This window comes from Protobothrops mucrosquamatus, unplaced genomic scaffold, assembly GCF_001527695.2.
Source record: "Protobothrops mucrosquamatus isolate PMUCROS unplaced genomic scaffold, P.Mucros_1.0 scaffold129, whole genome shotgun sequence".
NCBI classification, from domain to species: Eukaryota; Metazoa; Chordata; class Lepidosauria; order Squamata; family Viperidae; genus Protobothrops; species Protobothrops mucrosquamatus.
The window spans coordinates 1,123,328-1,144,568 of NW_015386496.1; the positions used below are offsets into that span (position 1 = coordinate 1,123,328).

General features: G+C 40.3%; 1 protein-coding gene across 3 annotated transcripts; it reads right to left on the minus strand.

The window, feature by feature from the left end:
* Positions 1-661: 661 nt before the first annotated feature.
* On the minus strand, positions 662-20,903 carry LOC107284908 (MOB-like protein phocein). 3 transcript variants are annotated; one of them, XM_029283547.1, is made up of 9 exons: positions 20,639-20,903; positions 17,586-17,750; positions 8,714-8,776; positions 8,215-8,315; positions 7,241-7,283; positions 6,967-7,053; positions 6,120-6,199; positions 5,898-6,009; positions 668-3,591 (listed from the first exon to the last, which is right to left on the minus strand). In XM_029283547.1, the coding sequence occupies exons 1-9, from the start codon at positions 20,639-20,641 to the stop codon at positions 3,460-3,462; spliced, it is 786 nt and encodes a 261-aa protein (XP_029139380.1). In that variant the 5' UTR covers positions 20,642-20,903; the 3' UTR covers positions 668-3,459. The 3 variants fall into 3 exon arrangements, with proteins under 3 accessions (XP_015668520.1, XP_029139380.1, XP_015668522.1); XM_015813034.1 differs by lacking the exons at positions 17,586-17,750; positions 20,639-20,903 and adding an exon at positions 11,614-11,702 and having other exon boundaries at positions 662-3,591; XM_015813036.1 differs by lacking the exons at positions 668-3,591; positions 5,898-6,009; positions 6,120-6,199; ... (2 more) ...; positions 8,215-8,315; positions 8,714-8,776 and adding exons at positions 14,682-14,886; positions 16,222-16,311 and having other exon boundaries at positions 20,639-20,773.
* Positions 20,904-21,241: the final 338 nt, after the last annotated feature.

The following is a 21,241-nucleotide window of genomic DNA, read 5'->3' on the forward strand; positions in this document are numbered from 1 at the left end:
AAAATATACTGAGCAGAACAATTATCATAGGTGATAATATAGCCAAGAAATGAGGCCCTTGAGATTCCAGACCCAGGTACACAACCAAGTCTTCATGGCCTTACAAAAGCCAACAGGTAATCTCTGATTGATCTCTGAAGAGAGAATATTCTAGAAAGTAGGCACTACAGCAGAAAAGGCATGTCTCCTGGTCCCCATCACCTGATGTTCCTTGGCTGATGAGGCTGTAACACAACCTACCAGAAAAATTGGACTGGTAAAAACAATTGGGAGAAGACGGTCCCTTAGGTAACCCATCTTTAAGCCATAAAAGATTTCAAAAATGATGTGGCGGAATGTAGGAGGGATACATCCCAAAGGCCAAAGAGGCAGTGAAGCATGGACTCTATGGTATGAAAAGGATAAAAAAAGCTCCTCCTTTGATTCCCGGAGTATTATCTATAGCAGGAGTGTCAAACTACCAGCCCGCGGGCCAGACGCATCATCCGGAAGTCGTGCCCACCCCATTGCCGGCAATGGCAAAACCGTCCTGATATGTTGAATGACGTCACGTTTAACATGTTTAACTGCTCACCTAGTAATGATTTAAAAACTAGTCAAAATCAATATCCAGTTTTCTTCAATACCATATCCATATAAAAAAGATGCTTTATAGCTTTATTTTTAAAATGCTGTCTGATAGCCAGATGAATCACGTTCCCTCTTACAAGTATTCTCTTTCATTCCAGAAAGTATTGCTACAAATTGAATGTAATAAAAATTAGCTATGTTATGTTCTTCCTTTGGGACCCACTGATCTTGAAGCCTTTTAAGTAGCTTCAATAAAACTTGTTCATAAACATGTTCTGCACATACAAAAACATTTTATCTCTTTGACTGTAGTAGCAAGCACCAGAACTGAAATATTGGAAATATTAACTACCTATTAATATTTATATTAGTGGGAACCAACAGGGTTATTCATTGATTTAATAAATTATACTAGCAAGTTATTACTTGTTCTGCTCTTTAGATTGTCTTAGGTTATTAAATCACATGTGCCCTTGGGCTAAATTAGTTCCATGGAAAATTATAGTGGGTCTTATGCATTGCTTCAGTGACATAGAAAGCATATTTTACATTCTTGAATCATCTTCAATATTCACAATTCAGAATTGGTGTTACTCAAACTGGCCTTAATACTCCACTGTAAATTATTTTGTTTCAAAAACGTACTTTCTTTGCCTTCAAAAGACTTAACATGCTTTTAGCTTAAAGTTTGCTAAAGATTTCACCTAGCTATTAAGACATCACTCTCATATGTTGCAAACAGAGCTTAGGACTTAAGTGTGGAGCACTATATTTTTTTGACATCTGAATGCTCTTAACAAAGGTAACCATCATTCTGCAGCCCAATTTTTTTTGGAAAAAGAAAAATTTTAATTGCAACCTCTACTTTTTACAAAGTATTTCAAAAGACAAACATAGCTCAGTTTCCCTATAATGCAGAATGTAAGTTAAACCCTCAATATATTTAGCATACAAAGTCAATAGTTCACTTAAGCTTAATGAAGTTCTATAGTATCAGGCAGGCACATGTGCACACACATTAGAGGTACTCAAGTCAACAGCATTAAGAAACTTAATGTAGTTTTAGGCCATTTACAGAACTTTAAATATAGTGCAGACAAATCAGATTTATTAAGAGCAAAATCAGTTTTTTCTCCCAAAGGCATGTATTGGAAGAGGGAGACATGTTAAGATTTTATTGCAGCCTCAAAATTAATGCTTAATGACATTGGTTAACTAGGGGAGGCTACATTCAAATAGAGAATGCCAACTGCATCTTGTAACCCCTGAAATGTAACTCCTCAACCACATGCTCTAATCAAATTACACATGGGTGCAATAATTGCTGTTGCTAAGAACCATCTGATGTGATGACCCTGTTGACCATTAAAACCATTCTAAAATAGATAATAAAAGCAGCTGAAGAAGCCAAATCTGTCAGTCCAGTGAAGAACTTTCAACTTCCAAGAATATGCCTCTAGCAGAGTCTCAAAGCATTTGTAGCATCTGCTATGAAGTATCCAAGCATCTTTTTAAAAGATTCCCTTTTGTATTAGAGCAGCAATCTTGATACTCTACAGGACCAATTCATAATAACTTATATGCAATTAAGGCAAGAACATTATGTGCTCTGAAACCAAGTTATGAATAGTAGGAAATAAACTAGTTTGACCACATAAGGGCCAAACAAACCTATTTCAACAAATAAAGGGACATCTTTGATAAGAAAGGATCAGCCTTCAATTCCCAAAAGTTAAAACATCCTACCAAACTTGACTGAACAGTGCTAGTGCTTTTAGATTTCTGTATTCATGTACATCCAACGTACAGAAGCCTATTATAATTGTCTTTTAAAAATATTTAGCTCTACAGCATTCAAAATAGTTTAAACTCCATTAAGTTCTTACTGAACTTTAGTGCTAATGCAAATCTTAAGATGCTACGTAAAGAACATACAGTTGGACTGGGGGACATAATTGTGGAATTCATTGACTAGCATACAAAACAGATATTTGGGTAATATTTGGATCAATAGAAACCACCTGCAAATGATGGGTTAAACTTGGGTACATGGGACTTATCCTACAAATGAGTAAGATTATTTTGGCACAATCTGCTGTAGTGTTAACATAAATGTTTAATGCGAGGTATAGCCTGTAAGCTATTACTATAAATATGCACAAGTATAAGCCACAGAGAACTCTACCGTAGGCCAGGAGAAGCACACATTGTTTCATTCACTGGCGAGAGGTTCAGCTAGGGAATCTTTGCCTTAAAGGGATTGGACATATAACTATTTGTGAATATGCAGAAGCCTCCATTGATACAGCAAGGCAAGTCCAGAAAGAAACCAAAAGCTCTAGAATATACTTTTGGCAGCATAATAAAAGCTACCATTTGGCATAAATATTGCAGTAACAAATATTTCAATACACATGTACTATAACAGGTTAGTTCTATATATGCATACACCCAAAAGCAAAACTAAATAAGGATAGTTTCCATAAAATACAAAAGTTAGAAAGAAATGAAATGGACTTGCAAGCTTCTGAAGTGTCAAACTAAGGCTAAAGTTCCAACTTCATTAGAATGAAAAGCTCAGATTTAAACTGGACATTGTTTGAAGACTAAGATCCAATGATTGTTTAGCAGCAATTTTACAGAACTGTAAATTCATTTATTAACAGGCAGTATAAACAGATAATTCTAATTTTATTTAAAAACCATGAGTGCCACATTGAATATACAGCTCATGAATAACTTAAAACCATATCCCATATTAAGAGGCAACGCACACAGCATACAAAAAGTATACTAAACAAAGCTCTAAGGATACATGATTGAAATTTCTAAAATTATATATACAGTACACAATGTTAATTATGTGTTCATTTCAGTCCCCGATATTCCTCATGCCTCACTTTCACCAGAAACTGAATTCTGCACTTCCTCTTCTAAAATTGGTACAATCAGATTATCCTTGGACATCAAGTTATATTTCATCACAAATTTGGTAAACCGATGACACAAGAAAGTTTCATTCTGAGGACAGAAAAAATGTACATGTTAATACAGATTACAAAAGGATCATTTAAAATTACTCACGGACAAAAATTCCTTCATGGAATTGTTACACTATGTTACAGAAAAAAAATATAGAATATAATTTATGCTGCATTCTGAAGCTTTCCAGGATGCACGATAAAGCTACTTTTGAGATATTTTTTTCAACTAAAAAAGAAGGAATTACCTGCTAAGTGACAGAACAGGGAAACGGCTTCTTACAATGCTTCTTACATTATCTTTCACAAAACTTCAGCACCCTTAAAACATGAAGGTATTTCTATAAGATAGTCCCGACCCAAACCCCAATGTTTTTATGGATCCATTCAATTTCATTAACCAAATACAATCTCTTGTCCATGAATGAAGAGATTTTTAGGAGTTCACACATATAGTTATCACATTATATCTTTTCAGGATAAACAATGTTATACAAACCACAAAAAGAAACAAAAACCAAAGATATTAAAGGCACAAGAGAAGAAAATTTACACCAATTCAATTCATTCCTTTCTACTCTTGATTCCGTAATATCCATACACAGTGTGATTTTGTTATTTAAAATCTTCAGTGGTTCAACTAAATGATCTCCAAATACTTTTGTGCATAATTGATTGCTCGTCTTGGTATTCAATCTACTTTCATTTTCTAAATCAAGGGTGTCAAACTCGCAACGTCACGTGATGTGTTGCGATGTATCGCGACTTTTTTGCCATTGCCGGCAATGGGGTGGGCGTGGTTTTGCTATGATGAATCCGACCCGTGGGCTGGCAGTTTGACACCCCTGTTCTAAACTCTTTTCAACCACATTTAATACTTAACATGATCTTGATTCTATCCCGCTGCATTAACAGAGGGATAGAATCAAGATCATGTGAAGTATTAATACCACTTTACAATGCCTTGATAAGGCCACACTTGGAATACTGCATCCAGTTTTGGTCACCACAATGTAAAAAAGATGCTGAGACTCTAGAAAGAGTACAGAGAAGAGCAACAAAGATGATTAGGGGACTGGAGGCTAAAACATATAAAGAACGGTTGCTGGAATTGGGTATGTCTAGTTTAACGAAGAGAAGGACGAGGGGGGACATGATAGCAGTGTTCCAATATCTCAGGGGCTGCCACAAAGAAGAGGGAGTCAAGCTATTCTCCAAGGCGCCTGAAGGCAGGACAAGAAGCAACGGAGGGAAACTAATCAAGGAGAGAAGCACCTAGAACTAAGGAGAAACTTCCTGACAGTTAGAACAATTAACCAGTGGAACAACCTGCCTCCAGAAGCGGTGAATGCGCCAACACTGGAAGTTTTTAAGAAGAGATTGGACAGCCATTTGTCCGAAATGGTATAGGGTTTCCTGCCTGAGCAGGGGGTTGGACTAGATGACCTCCAAGGTCCCTTCCAACTTTATCATTATTATTGTTTGACATATTCTTCTCATGTACTCTTTTCCTACTGAATTAAACTTAATTTTATGTTTTTCCTGACATATCCAACTCTCTCTTCCATTGAACAAAAAGGACATAAATACATTTTAGTCACTTTGGTTTGTTTCATTCTTTCATTCCTCTGGGCAAACTATATATTGCTATCTTCTTACCATTATTTGCAACCCATTATTATCACAAACATTCTTTGTACATTTACCATACGTAAGTAGCCAAGACAATATACCTATATTCTTATCTTACATTCTGCTATTGACCCATTTGTTTGATATCAAATTAAAAAGACTCAAAAGAATCACTCAAAAATTTATAGAAAATTATTAATTTTTAAGATGAAAGTACATTCAGGTTTTATCTTTTCTTCCATATATTTTTGTGAAAATGCATTTACAGAACATCAGATGATCAAAATAGACTAAATGTATAAGATTTTGATAAAGAAACTGCAAGAGACAATCACTTGCCTTCCCTAGAGTTTATGTTCAAATCACATATCCAGAGAACATTTTGAAACCATAATAATTATACCATGCTGTCATAAAAACAGCAACAACACTCAGCAGGCACACTTTAAACAGCAATTCCAAAGATACCAATATAAAAAATAGCAGACCAATAAAGTCATTCTGCCATTACAATATCTGGTACTAAAGTAAGAGCACAACCTAAAGGTTTACCCACAAGTAAAATCCATGTATTTAGTTGTCCCAGTTAAATGCATTTAAAACTGCCACCCCAAACATTTACAACCCAATCCTATACGCATCTATTCAGAGGTTAAGCCTCATATAGTTCAATAGAGCATATTCCAAAACACATAGAGGTAATAAAGCACTTACTTCATATTCATCAAATATTTGACGATGATGAAAATATGCATGTGAAAATATTCTGTAAATCCTACGGCAAACTGATCCTAGTTTGGCTACAGATGATTCCTTTATACTAACCCTGCAAACACAAGAATTTTTTGCTGCATTAAAGATTCCCATAATCCTCAATTGACCATATATGAAATTAATACTGAAATAAGGTTTCTATAATTCTGAGAAAATATTTACCTGCTGGGGAAATATTTATTGCTATTCAGAAGACATGCAGCACCATCCAGTGTATGTCTAGTGTAGTCAATGGCGGGACACTAGAAAATAAATAAATAAAAGTACTGCATTTGAATATAGATAACATTTTAATACTTTCAAATAATCTAAAACCAAGTTATGAAAAAAATATCCTTTCCAAAGTCAATTCTTCACACCGCCATGAAATTGATTGGGCGATATTACTTAGGGAAAAAATGAGGAATTGCCTTGTGCTCCTCAATTGAGATACGAATGGGAATAAAGTAAATAACAATGAATGCCAAATTATTATTTGAATTGTGTATTTTTATAAGATTTAATATGGTGTTACAGCATAAGAAGTCAATACCCTCTGCAATTACTCACTTGCAAGCATATAGCAATAGGACTTTAGACTTATATACCGCTTCACAGCCCTAAGTGGTTTACAGAGTCAGCATATTGCTCCCAACAATCTGGGTCCTCATTTTACCAATTATTAATACAAGTTAGGAGGGGGGGGGGCTTATGCATGGAAATACACCAGAAATTAGGAGAATCTCACTAACAACCAGAGAACAGCAACTGGTAGATCACAGGTGTCAAACTCATGACGTCATGTGACACGATGTCACACGACTTTTTTCCCATTGCCGGCAATGGGGTGGGCGTGGTTTTGGTGTGACACATCTGGCCTACGGGCCAGCAATTTCACACCCCTGTGGTAGATGAACAGAAGTGTAGAGTTTTGTTTCTGAACATACAGTATAGGAAAGTAACATTTGCAACACAGTAACACAATTAGTAAAACATCTTTAATATTGGCAGTTCCCGTTTTCTGTCTTACCTCTTTGGGAGTTTTATGGGCTGCACAAAGAAAAATCCACTGTTCAGTTGCTGTCATCTGTGTGCATGTGTCTGGGTGGCATTCACTCTATTAAAATAGTTGCACAATAAATATTTGTTGAGCCTATGTGAAAAATACATTTTGTGCAGATGACATCCTTTCTATCTGACCATTATAAATAACTAAAAAACAAAATACTAAAAAAGAGTGTTCTGTTTTAACTAATTTTTAAAAAGATTCTTAAGTGCCTAAAGAAAAATGAAAAAAAAGTTACCTGAAGTTTAACTGCAAGACCATTTAGCTCCAGACAGAATTGCCTAAAATTTTAGGAAAAAAGATCATCATCCTTTTTTTCTCTCATCTGATGTAATTACAAGCCTAAGAAACACCACAAAGACTGTAAAATGCTGTTAATTGTTACCTTTGGAAAGAAGCATGAAAAAATACACCTTATATGTTATTTATATCCCTGTCCAAAGACAACAGTTAAATATTTAAGCTTTTCTAAGATTCTAATAAAAACAATGTTATTTAGTAAATTTGACAAAAATTTCGATAGCAAAAATAGGTTACACAGAGTTGACCAAAGCCACTAGTCTCTATAAAGATGTACTATTCAGATGACCTGCCTAAGTGCCTGATGGCTAATAGAGGGCAATACTGTGGAATACTTACATGGCCTCTAGAAAATATAGATTATCCATCAGTTTGGGGCAAGGTACAATTAGCATATTTCTACCTCAGGCTGAATGGGGAACATGGTAGAATATGAAGATGAAAATGGCTGAAGTATATTTCTTTAATACCGTACAAACAGCAACCTTGTATACCCACACTATTATATTATAGTCACAAGACCCAGAGTAAAAAAAATACATTTTTAAAATAAACTATAAACCCACAGAGCTGTTTATGTGTGTGGGGGGGGAAGGCCAGGAGGGGGAAAATCTTTTGTAAATATCCATCTCACTCAAATCTCACTTCCACATGATTAAAAGGGTAAGATTAAGCAAAAAAATAAGGCATTTTAAAGGATGTATCTTCACCACTTCTACTTAACATATATCCCTTTCCTGAGAGGTCTCATCCCTAGAGTCTCTGAAGCAATTAGCAGGTAACCTTACAATTTTTTAAATGAGAAAGTACTGCTTTTTCAGTGCTCTTGGTCTACTTGCCTTGCAAATGATGCAAATGAACACCATTTCTCAAGAACAGAAACTTTTTTTTTACAGAATTAGGTGCAGTTACCTTAAATGTTCATATTTCCAAACACCTTCATCCTGTCCTTCTGGAGGTTCAAGAATTTTGTCAATGTTTGAACAGTCCGCCCTTATATTTTGTTGGATATACTAGAGGGGAAAATGTTTAAAAATAATCATAAAGTTATTGTACACGTGTAAGGCGGTAGCAAAATTTACACTGAACACCTCCCAACCAACCTTTTTACCTGCTATGCTAATCCCTGTTCTCAGGTTTTGCATCAGAGTTCCAACATAGATGAGTTACTATATGTACAATTTACTTCAGTTAAAAACTGTCAGTTCCCTAACTGAACTTAATTAACAGGGTGAAAAAAAGAACCAGTAAGCATGCAACATTTATGTCCTTCTAGTGTAAAAATGATATAATAAGCATTCAACAACAAAGCAGGTAAAACTATATAATGATGCAATCTAATCCATTACGAATCCATAACTGTCAAAAAGTAAATGAATAGAATAACAGCATATAGTTAAATGCTGGGTACCTGTTGAACTGCCAATGTGCTATCCATCTCTTCAAATGATTCATCAGGCCAATTATAAAAATCCTAAAACAAAAAACCAGAAAGACTGAAGAACAATCAAGTCTTAAAAATATTCAAGTTTATAGCAGCACTTGGTATGGCTTTTAAAAATCTAAATAAAAGAACAGACACAACTGCCTTCAGATCTGACAGATTTCATGTTTTTTGTTGCCTAAAGAATAGCTTAAAACTCATTTTGTTGAATCTATAAAATAACCTCCCATTATTTCTGTCTACCGTATAAGGCAGGGGTAGGCAACCTTGACTCTTTTATGACTCGTGGACTTCAACTCCCAGAATTCCTGAGCCAGCCACGCTGAGGGGAAAGGGAGAGGTTTCCAAGCTGAGCCATGCTGGCTCAGGAATTCTGGGAGTTGAAGTCCACGAGTCATAAAAGAGCCAAGGTTGCCTACCCCTGGTATAAGGCATTTTACTATACAGAACGCTTCCAAGAACAGAAGTACAATAGTATCTTCTCAGTATCTTTCATAGCAGAAAAACTAATTTGATAGCAATACAGGAACTCAAGTGGCATACATATTCTATTCATTACAAATGGGGTCCCCAACCATGGACTGGTACCGGGCCGCAGCATGCCAGCAACTGGGCCGCACGAACAAGCAAAGCCCCATCCGTGGGATGCAGGCAGCACACAAAACCACACACTTTCCAGTCCGTGGAAAAACCTTTCTCCATGGAAGCGGTCCCTGGTGTCCAAAAGGTTGGGGATCTCTGCATGACAAACTAGTCTCAAGAAAACAAGGTGGCATCAAATGTATAGAAATCAAGCACAAGCAACTACACATGACAATTGAATCCAAAATTTCTGTTGCAAAGCAACACAGTCCTTACGTGAATTCCACCCCATTTTAGGCTCTTTCTTACCACAGTTAAGTGAATCATTGCAGTTGTTAAGTTACTAAAACGGCTGTTAAGTGAATCTGGTTTTCCTGCTGACTTTGCTTGTCAGCAAAGTTGTGATTGCAAAAGGTGATTACATGACACTGGGACACTGCAACCGTCATAAATATGAGTCAATTGCCAAGCATCTACATTTTGATCAAATGACCATGGAGATTCTGCAACGGTCATAAGTGTGAAAACTGGTCATAAGCCACTTTTTTCAGTGCCATTGTAACTTCAAACAGTCACTAAACGAACTATTTTAAGTCTAGAACTACCTGTACACAATTAGTATACAAATGTTCTATCAGAGGTAGACACCTTAGGCCCTTCAGAGAGTTTGGAATTTACATTCCCAACATTTCTAGACAGCAAAGTCAGCTTATGAGAGGCACGGTTCCAAATGTTAATCAAGTTACTTACATCTGCAGTAAACAAACAGTAAAGGTAGGAGAGGAGCAAAAGGAATCAAGCAAACCTACAGACTGCACCTACCTTTCAAGTTTTCAATAAAAATGCTAAACCTTCCAAAAGAGCCATTTAAAGAGCACTTTCAAAAAGGGGAGAATCAAACAACTTTATAGCAACAATAATAGGAAATGACAGCATTTAATTATTGGAGAAAAAGTTGTTGGTATCAGCACCTGGCCAAAAATAAGCCCTTCCCAGCCTCAAGCAGAGTCAGCAATCCCAAAAAGTACTAGGGTAATTCTGAACAGGAAAGGACAAACTATTTCTAACACTACCCCATTTCTTCTGTGGGAAGACGAGAAGTCGTCGTTTCCGAAGCACTTTGGCACCCTATATTGCACTCTGCAACATTCATCCACACCCATATGCCAAGCCCACTCAATGTAGTCAAACTTCCGCCTTTACAGTCACGGCTCCGACCTTTTCCCTACTACACCTTCCTCCTCCTCCTCCTCCTCCCCAAATATCCCCCGCCCATTTTTCCTGCAGAACACCCCCCCCCCGTTCTACTTCTCTCCCACTTCTTCGGGGAGGGGGAGAAGCACCCTGACCTTTCCAAGCCTTTTCCTTCTCCCATTTTTCAACGTCCTGGAAGAGCTATCTGGCAGTTCCTAATTCAATGTTTCTCAACCTTGACAATTTTAAGGCATGTGGACTTCAACTCCCAGAATTCCACAGCCAGCGTTGCTGGCTGTGGAATTCTGGGAGTTGAAGTCCACATGCCTTAAAATTGTCAAGGTTGAGAAACACTGCCCTAATTCCAGGGTGCTGTCGATTCCTTTCAACGGGCGTGGGATGTTGCTTTGGTGGTTGATGCAGGAAGAGGGAGAAGTAACTAAACACCCGAATCATTCCCCCTCTGGTTCATTACAGCGCCATATCTCCAAAGATATGGCCCAGGGCGTAAGTTTCTAACCCCGGACAGAGAGAGAGAGAGAGAGAGAGAGAGAGAGAGAGAGAGAGAGAGAGAGAGAGAGAGAGCAGCTTCTCAGCCCCCCCCCCCAAATACACACACACCTGAGGGGACGCCGCATTGACTAACCCAGTGTTTCTCAACCTTGACAATTTTAAGGCATGTGGACTTCAACTCCCAGAATTCCACAGCCAGCAATGCTGGCTGTGGAATTCTGGGAGTTGAAGTCCACATGCCTTAAAATTGTCAAGGTTGAGAAACACTGGGTCACTAACCTTTTCTCGCCCCGCCCTCCGTTCTCACACCAAGCCCTGCCGGCCATGGCGGGGAGGGATCCTGGCCCTTCCTTTCTCCCAGCGGCGGCCCTGCGCTCGCCGAATCTGGTCCGAAGCGAAGAGAGCGGCCGTCTTCCTGGGAAGGCGGGGGGGGGGGCTACAAGAAGGCCTCCGCCACCCGCAGCTGCTTCCCCCCCCCTACACACGTCAACACCCGGCCCGTCTCCGCGCCGCAGCCGCGGTCATCCCCGCCCCTGCCCCAAGCGTTCCGAGGCCTTGCGGGCGAGCGACGGACTTACCTGGGCCTTGGTGCCCGGCCTGTTCCGCCTTAGCACAGCCGTCCCCTCCGCCATGACCATAGTGACAGCGAGCGGCGCCAGGACCCGGATGCGGCGGCGGCAGCGGCAGCTACCCAACAGGCGGGGAGGGGAAAAGGGGCGGAAGACGCGCGGAAAGACGCGAGACGACGGCGAGGCTGACTTCCCCCGAGGGGCGGGGAAGCAGTATAGAGGGGCAGAAGAGCCCGCGGGGGGTTCGGAGAACGACGCAGCGTCCTACGTCAGAGGGGCGGGTCGAACTTGGCGCGGGACTGACAGAGCGGCGCTGCAGAGAAAACAGCGCCCTCCAGCTTGGGAGGAGACCAAGTTCAGCGGAATCGGGAAGGGAACGAGGCGGAGCCGAACACGTGACGCAAACAACACCGGAAGGCGCGGGGAAAAGCTGAATGGAAGGGCGAGGAGGAAGTGGGAAAGCAGCACGTGCGTTGAAAGCGTGCCGGGCGGGAGGGGTTGGGGGGGCTTCCCATGAAAGAGGGCGGGGCGTCTCTTGCGGAAGAACTTTCCGACGGGCGTCTGGCGCCTTCGGACGCGTCGGTCGTTCTCCGCGCGTGCTTTCTCGCGAGCGGAGGTCCGTGAAGGTCGGGGGTCTTACTCGGCTAGCGGCCGCGGAAGCAGGACGCCCCCCTTCGGACGATCAGACTGCTGCTCTCCTCGCTACACTCCAGACTGCAGGGGTCCTCAACCTTGGCCACTTTAAGACTTGTGGACTTCAACTCCCAGAATTCCTCAGCCAGCTTAGCTGGCTGAGGAATTCTGGGAGTTGAAGTCCACAAGTCTTAAAGTGGCCAAGGTTGAGGACCCCTGCAGTCCAGACGGCCACTGCTTATTGGCCGGAGATGAGGTGCGCTGAGCCCTTCTCCCTCCCGGGAGGGAGGCGATCGCTCCCCTTCGTTCCGCGTTTTGAACGGAGAGCGACGAAATGAGCGTGTAGTAAATACCCTTAAGAGCTGGCCAGATACTTTGTACAGATAGCCGTTTACTGTTAACTTCGGTAATAGTAATGGCGAGTTCAAGGCGTCCATCAGCGATAGCCGAAACCACAAACGTCCACTGACTGACGCGCCCTTCCGATGAGCCAAGTTAACCGACCTTGTCCCGAAGGGCGAGATTTTACAGCCCTTCGGAAGCCCCACAGGGAGAGCCGGGGGAAGCGATTGAGAAAACGGGCCGGGAGGAGAAAGGAGCCTGTCTGTGCAGAGCGAGCTCTGGAAGGGTTTTAGCACCCATCTTCTCCCTCATACGAGCGGCGCTTCTGAGGAGCTGCGGACAGCTTCTCCTAATCCTGCTGATCTTGCCTTCTGAGTGTCACCTCCCACCAATTTTATTTATTACATTTATATGCTGTCTTTATCTCACTGTTCTGGAGATGCGGCAGCCATTTATGAACGGCAGGGGTATTTACGCTCAAGCGACATTTGCAATTTCCAGTATATGGCAATTATAAAACCGGTTTGCTTGCTTTTTTAAAAAAAAAATGATTTTGGGTAATCTGGAATGTAAATACTTTTACTACTGTTACCACTTCTTTTGACTGCAAATTTTCTGTGTAATTGAATTAGAACTAGGGCAGGGGTAGGCAACCTCGGCTCTTTTATGACTCATGGACTTCAACTCCCAGAATTCCTGAGCCAGATAAGCTGGCTCAGGAATTCTGGGAGTTGAAGTCCATGAGTCATAAAAGAGCCGAGGTTGCCTACCCCTGAACTAGGGTAATCAAAGAATTAAACTCTTACATTTTTCACAAGGACCGGTTTTGGGCAGTGAATTTTCTGTTTTCAGCTATTACTAAGAAAATTTGAACACTGATTTGCATTAAGAAAACCCTTGTAGGCACCTAAGAATTACAACCAAAATTTTTGAAATGTAATTTTAATCAGGACTGCAATTTTAAAAGTGACTTCTATTTTTATTTTTTTTTTGGTTCTTCAAAAAGAAAAGGTAGTTTTAGGAGGAAGTGAGAATAGGAAATTTGTTTCAACTTCTTTTGTGGAGGAAGAGAATGCAGAAACTGCCTTCCATCAAAAGCCTTGGAAAACTATCTTCATGATTTAAGCCATTATATTCCTTGTGAATTAAATGTATGTTCATTACTTATCTAAATCACCTAATGGCAGAGGGCTGAGTTAATCTGCGGGACTCCTTATCTCCAGTCATTTCTACCCATCTGGTGTATTGGGGTAAAATAGGTGTGTTTCAAATTCCCTCAAAGTCATCTTGTCCTTGTTGCTATCCTTGTACTCTGGAATAGGATCCCTCCAGTGGTATGAATAGTGCCCACTCTTCTGGTGTTCCAGAAGATCCTTAAGACCTGGTGCCTCCCATGCCTAGATGGAGTTACAGTATTTGTGAAGCTGCTATCATGTTTTTATTGTGACAGTTTAGTCTGGAGCACGGGTCGGCAACCCGCGGCTCCAGAGCCACATGCAGCTCTTTGAGCCATCTCCTGCAGCTCCCAGCCTCTTCTGCCATTTGCAGAGAGACAGACAGACACTTGCGCTTCCCTTCTGTGTGTTTGTGTGTGTGTGTAAAAAAGAGAGTGGCCTCACGCTGTTCTCCAACGAGCTGACAAGCTTATTGGGCAGGGCTCCGTCTCAGCAGGAAGGGCAGGAGAGAGCTAGCCCAGTAAGAATGTGTCAGCTTGTTGGAGAACAGCGTGAAGCCAGCTTGCCAGGTAAGCAGAAGATCGGAGGGGGGGGGGGAGAAAAAGAGAGGGAGAAATAGAGAACTCATGCACAGCACCCTCTATTTCTTTTTAATTAAACTCTTCAATCAAGCCCCCCCTCTGGCGCATGCGCACGCAAGTTTTGCGGCTCCCAGTGTTTTCTGTGGGAAACGGGTCCAAGTGGCTCTTTGAGTATTTATGGTTGCCGACCCCTGGTCTGGACCAACATTTTGTTTCATGTTTTTAACTATTCTAATGATATCTATATAAGATGCCCAGAGTCTTTTGGGAATAGGTCATAATAATTTTAATAAGTAAATGTAAAGTGCTAAAGTAGCACCAAAATGAATACATTAACAAGGAATAGTTTCACTGTACAGATAGGTTTTATTTCAAGGTCCCAATATCATTTGAGAAATGTTGCATTTATTAAGAAAATCATTATTTACATGATGGAACAAAAGCATTTGGGCACTTTTTGTGGAATGACAACTTCATGATAATGCCAGAGTATGAACTGCTCAATCAAGATATTTTCCAAGAATATCACCATCTCTAAATATGAAATAGTCCTGCAAATAGAGAATACAAATTAGCACTCACCAAAGACAAAAAGTTACTAGTTCAGAAGTCAAGGGAATTTGTTGTTCCAGCAGATAGGATTTACGAGCACATAGATTAGTGCTCTACAAATAGTGAGGCAAGGACATGTCCTTTATATTTATTTATTTGGAAACTGGGGGGAGAAGAGATAATTGAAACTAATTTCCTTGAAGATAGCCTTCATCTGGACTGAAATATTCCAATTTAAAGCATGGACTAAATTACAAGTCCTAGCTGTACTCTTACTACATATAAGATTTCCCACTAATAGCCATGTTAGTTCCAGCCTGAATTGGACCCATTTTTACCACTAAGCTACATGAACAACCAGTTTTATCTCCAGCAATCTCATGTTATTCTATGTAAAGTTATGTTCTCTAGAGATTATCTTGCAACCCCAGCATACTATTACTTGCATGCACCAGTTTGAAGATACTTGCAGTGTGGAAAGACCCCAAGAACAAAACTAATGTAGTGTACAGATGTGAAAGCAAGGATACTTTACAAGGATAGAAAAATATGGAAACCTAAATGATACTAGATTAATCATAAATCTAGATTCGTATGTCCTTTAACTTGTTTAATGTTTTTTTTTCAGTTTTGCTTTCTTCTACTTTTTGCATAAAAGGTTCCTTCTGTGAGGAATCGGTAGTGGTGTGGTGCAGAGACTGGGTGGAGGGAGCAGGCCCAAAGGTTGTGGGGACACTAAGGGGTGGGAAGTGAAGCAAGGAATGTCTTGGGCTGCACTAGGCCTCCCCCACTTGGGAACCCTGTGTTCCACTTAATGATTTGCACTATTTAACGACCAATCGGGGAGACCAGGGTGTGGAGGTCATTAAGCAAGGTCACCTCCTTAGTAGCCGTCATATGCAACTGTAATGGGCAAGCTCCATTATGATCATACAGTAGATGGAGACTATACGTTTTCTAAATCCAAAAATACTGGATTACAAGATTACCAGATCTACAAACAGTAAATTTTGCTTACATACAGGATTGAGAAATGCATTCAAAATGTATGTTTACTCCAGACTTCATGTCTGGACAAAGCAGGAACTAAAAATGCAATATTTTAATAAGGAAAAAAGACAAGCATTTTAAAAATAAATATGAATGTTTGCAGCTAAGGACTAGTCAGATAGAAATCGGCATGCAGTTGAACACAAAAGCTTGGAATGTCAGATATCTGAAATCTTGCCATGGCAGCTTTAACGAAGTGATGTCCATGCATAAACTTAAATACAATTCCTTTTTTAAAACTAAATTGTGGAATTGAAAGAATGAACATTTAATGTAAAACTAACCTTATCATCCAGTATAACTTTTGTACCCCCGTATTCAGGTAGTAGAACCTTCTCACCAACTTTTACACTAACCGGGTGAGTGTTTCCATCCTAAAGGGAAGAATATGAATTGTGAACATTACAGTACACTAAGAAATACTTTGTGGTGAGAGTACATTTTAAATTCAAAGTTGAAGAATCAAATGAAAAACAGTTCCCGGACATGCTGCTATTTCTTATCTTGAGAGAGAAGTCTACTATAAGCCATACCCAACCCAATGAATTTAATTTTGTATTTTCAAACACTGGCAGTTTTTACATGTTGGAATTGCATATAAGTAAACTTTTTTTGCATTTGAGTTTGTCTCCTCCACAAAGCTTGCTTATAAGTATTGAAGGGCAATTAAATAATAATGTTTCTATTAGGGATATATGGAATGTCTGTCTATCGAGCTTATGTGTTCTATTTGATGTGTTCCAGGCTAAGAAGGAACAGAGGAAAAAAGGGTTTGATGGTTGAGGTGGTGAGAAAGGAAGGCATGACTGGGCCCAAATGGATTGTCATATCTGAATTCAAGTACACTGATGACTAAGGAAAGGGTAACAGGCTGAGCACAGTGCAGGAGAAAAAGGGGTGATGTGCACTTGTTTTGTGTTACTTGCTCCTTAAAAATCAAATACTCCACTCAAACCTCTGAAACGTGGTGTGTATGATCCAAGTACATCCACCTTGCCAACACCCTTAGTTTCTATTCAATGAGGGTAAGAAACCAAGAATATAATTGAAAAAAATCCAGAGAAGAAGCTATTTAAATGACCTGTATATCTTTTTAATCACTGTTTTTTTAAAAAAGGAAGATGCCTGCCTGAACAAGTAAGAAGACTAACACCACAAAAATTGCCAGGGGCTCCATGAACCTAACCCCAGGCCTAGGAAAAGAGGTAGTTCTTTAAAAATACTTCTAGGACTTTTAAAGCATAGGAGTATATGTATCTCCAAGGAGACACTGTTCCAGAGGGCAGGTGCTTCAACAGAAAAGGTGCACTTCTTCAGTTCTGCAAGAAGAGATTTAACTGAAGGCACCCAGAGCACACTGAATCTGGCCAAATATACTGAATGGACAGAAACAATTAAGAGACTGGTGATTTTTGAAATCACCAGGCTCTGTGCCATGAAGGGCCTTACAGATAACTAGACAATTCATATCCCATTGGGTCATTGTTTCAGAGATATTTTCTTACCTAAACAAACATATAAAATGACCATGGGTGGTTAAAAAGCAGTGGGAGTGAGAGGGATATCCGACTAACTGCAGACTTCCCCATTGAACACCTCTTAAAAGTTATGGAAAACATGTAATTACAATGACTATATTCCTATTTACCTTGTTTTTCGAACCTGATCCAACTGCCACAACAGTGGCTTGTAGCACCTTTCCTTGAGATTTTTCTGGAATCATGATTCCTCCTTTAGTTACTGTCTCAGACGCACATCTTTCGACCAGTACTCGGTCAAAAAGAGGAAGGAATTTTTTAAATGCCTGTCCTGCCTGTTAAAATAAAACAGAAATTATCATGAAGCCTTAACAAAAATAATTTGTCACCTAAAAGATAACTAAGGGCTTATATAACTTGTACAGAATATGAAATACATAGGGAAGAAGAGCTCTGGGAAAAAAAAACTGGTGCTGGAAACAGTTAAGTGAATCTGGCTTCCCCATTGACTTTGTTTGTCAGAAGGTTGCAAAAGGTGACCACATGACTCCAGGACACTGCAACCATCATGAATATGAGCCAGTTGACAATCATCCAGATTTTGATAACATGAACATAGGGATGTTGAAGTAGTCATTAAATGGTCACTGTTTCAGTAGGTTGTAACTTTGTGTCACTAAGCAAATAATTGTAATTGAGAGACTACCTGTATTGTCACAGTATGATTTTTATCTATCAGTTGGGGATATTTTTCATGGAAAACAAACCAACAAGGTTTAAAAAAAGAAGATAAATTTAGTAAAAAGAAGTCTTATTGGTGTACATTTACCCTCATATGCAAATTTCTAATGGTAGAATATTCAAGGGGAAGTATCTTATTCTCTCCCCCAACTTTTCCTTGTCTGATCTAGACAATTCTCCAATCTTCTCCAGAGGGGAGGGAAGAGCAGAGAAATGGAGAAATTGATCTTTGGCCACTCCATTGACAAATGAAAAGAACTGTGAGTAAAACACCCAAAGGAAATAATTAACTGCAAGAAAATTTAAGTTAACATTCAACAGTTAAATTTAAGTTAATATTCAACAGTTTAAGCATAATGAACCTTGGATGGGTATTTGGAAGTCTTGACAACTACTTTAGGGATTTTTCAAATTCTATAAATGCTTTTTCATTAGATCAGTTAAATGCAGATTCATACTACCAGCTGTAAATTATGGTGCAATAAATATATACAGTTAAGTATAAAACTATGTTATGCAATTTTCATGCATAAATAGGCCCCAAATAAATAATTTCAAACAGTAACCACTTGTTTTAGCTAAGTGAAAACTAAATAAAAAGGAAGCTAGCCAATTCATGTAGGATGTTTCAATACACGCTATCCAGATTATGGCATGGATAATGGCAGAAATTACTAGAAGATTCTTCTATGTTCTCTAGAATCCTCTAGAGGCCACTGTTGCCAGCAAAAGAAAACTAAGCACCTCTCATTTAGAAAAATATCCATGGCATGCAAGTAACTGGAAACCGATATAATGCTCGTTTTCTCCATGAGCTTTTCAGCAAAGTTAGCAAAACACCTATCCATAAATACCAAATACCTTCAAATACACTTTGTGTCCCTTCTTAGTGTCTTATCCAACTTAACTTTCGAAAAATAAATCCTGACAGAGGGCTCAAAACTGCAACTTATCTTGTTTTGAAATAAAATTTCTTTTGTACCAAAAGAGATGAGAAAGTAAACATGAAGCCTCTTCCCTCTCTCTCCCCATATGTGACCTATATGTCTTTAAGTGGGCGTAACTACTATGGCTTCCTTTCACAAATCATGGGAACTGGCTTTGCATACCAGAGAAATCTCATACTGCAACCTGCTTACACACTTTTGTAGTACAAAACTTGACACAAATTTCAAATAACCACCATACATACACTCATTTGTATGTATGGTGGGATTCTTTTCAACGGAAACTGGCTGCAGATGAGCTTATGCAAACACGTGTGCAGTATCTTAAAATCCCAGTGTGAACAGAATAAAGTTTTTAGGATGCTGGCTTAGTTTTAGCAAAAATATTGAAACAAAAGGAAAAAAACTAGGCTTATTTCTGAATGAATAATCACATCGCACAGTGCACAGTAATGTTCTTAGTCTCCAAATAAATTTGGCCAACTGAAATGTACCGTAACTTCTTTTTGAGAACTTAATCAGCATCGCACTTCTGCCTGCTAACCCTCAGTTATGATTGATAACGAATATTATTAGAGGTCTTAGTCATAAGAAATACCCTGTTCCACTTTCAAACAATAGAGGAAGACGAAGACACGTGCAAAATCTTTCCTCCATATAATCTCCCAAAGATTTCGAATTTAATCTTCCCATTTCTGCATTATCGCTGTCTTAAGTCAAAGCAAAGGCTTCCGGATCGAGCACCTCTTAGGATCCAATTAAAGCAGGGGTAGTCAACCTTGGCTCTTTTATGACTCGTGGACTTCAACTCCCAGAATTAGGATCCAATTAAAGGATCCTAAAAGGCTCGGATCCAATTAAAGCAGGGGTAGTCAACCTTGGCTCTTTTATGACTCGTGGACTTCAACTCCCAGAATTAGGATCCAATTAAAGGATCCTAAAAGGCTCGGATCCAATTAAAGCAGGGGTAGTCAACCTTGGCTCTTTTATGACTCGTGGACTTCAACTCCCAGGATTAGGATCCAATTAAAGGATCCTAAAAGGCTCGGATCCAATTAAAGCAGGGGTAGTCAACCTTGGCTCTTTTATGACTCGTGGACTTCAACTCCCAGAATTAGGATCCAATTAAAGGATCCAATTAAAGGATCCTAAAAGGCTCGGATCCAATTAAAGCAGGGGTAGTCAACCTTGGCTCTTTTATGACTCGTGGACTTCAACTCCCAGAATTCCTGAGCCAGCTAAGCTGGCTCAGGAATTCTGGGAGTTGAAGTCCACGAGTCATAAAAGAGCCAAGGTTGACTACCCCTGAATTAAAGGATTCGGAAGAACCACAAGGCAGGAATAACCTTCCGGCGTCCTCTACCCTTAGGTGGAGGTCTACCGAAATCACAGTGGATAGAAGACAGGGTGGAGGCTCAGGGAGACCCACACCACGCAGGACAAAAGGGTTTCAAGGCTCGCTCCTTCCATTTCTCCCGCTTCCTGCTCTACGGGTGACAAAAAAGCAGAACGGCAGAAGCCCGTCAATCACTCACCATGCTGGATGCTTCCAACTCTTTTTCCTTTCTGGGTTCCTGCCGCTGCTCCGGCGCGCGCTGCCCCCTGCTCTCGCGGGTAACCCACACGTGAAAGGGTCACGGGTTGCGCATGCGCCGGCCACACCCACTCCCGAGGAAAACTGCTTCCCGTGCCATTAGACGGGAGGCACGTTCGGGTGTCTTGTTCAAACGTTGTTTCGACCTTTCTCCTCATTCCCTACGCATTGTACACGCCTTAACTGTCTGACTCGCCTCCCTTTCTCTCCCCGAATTCGGTGGTTTACCATCCGAACCAAAGCAAGAGAGGCCCGGAAGTGACGTAACCCTTAGCCCGACCTTTGGTGAGCATGGGCATTCCAGAAAATTCTGGAAGTACGGAGCCCGGGAACCTGTATAGCCATCAGTAATGAAGCCTTCGGAGGAACGGGCCAATCAACTCAGGCGCTCGTTCGCAGGGAGGCTTCTAGGAGCTCCGCCCCTTCCCGGTCTCTGCCTCGCGTGGCCTGCTTAAATTAAAGCCGAAAGGGCGTGGCGCAAAGAGTAGGCGGGCCCAGTAGAGTAGCCGCTATGCTCGTTCCCGGGCTCCCTTCCGCGCCAACC

Coding starts and splice junctions, on each gene's coding strand:
- LOC107284908 (XM_029283547.1), bottom strand. Junction 7,284..8,214: donor TGGAAATATGAACATTTAAG/GTAACTGCACCT, acceptor CTAAAATTTTAG/GCAATTCTGTCTGGAGCTAA. Junction 7,054..7,240: donor GTCTTGCAGTTAAACTTCAG/GTAACTTTTTTT, acceptor CTATTTTAATAG/AGTGAATGCCACCCAGACAC.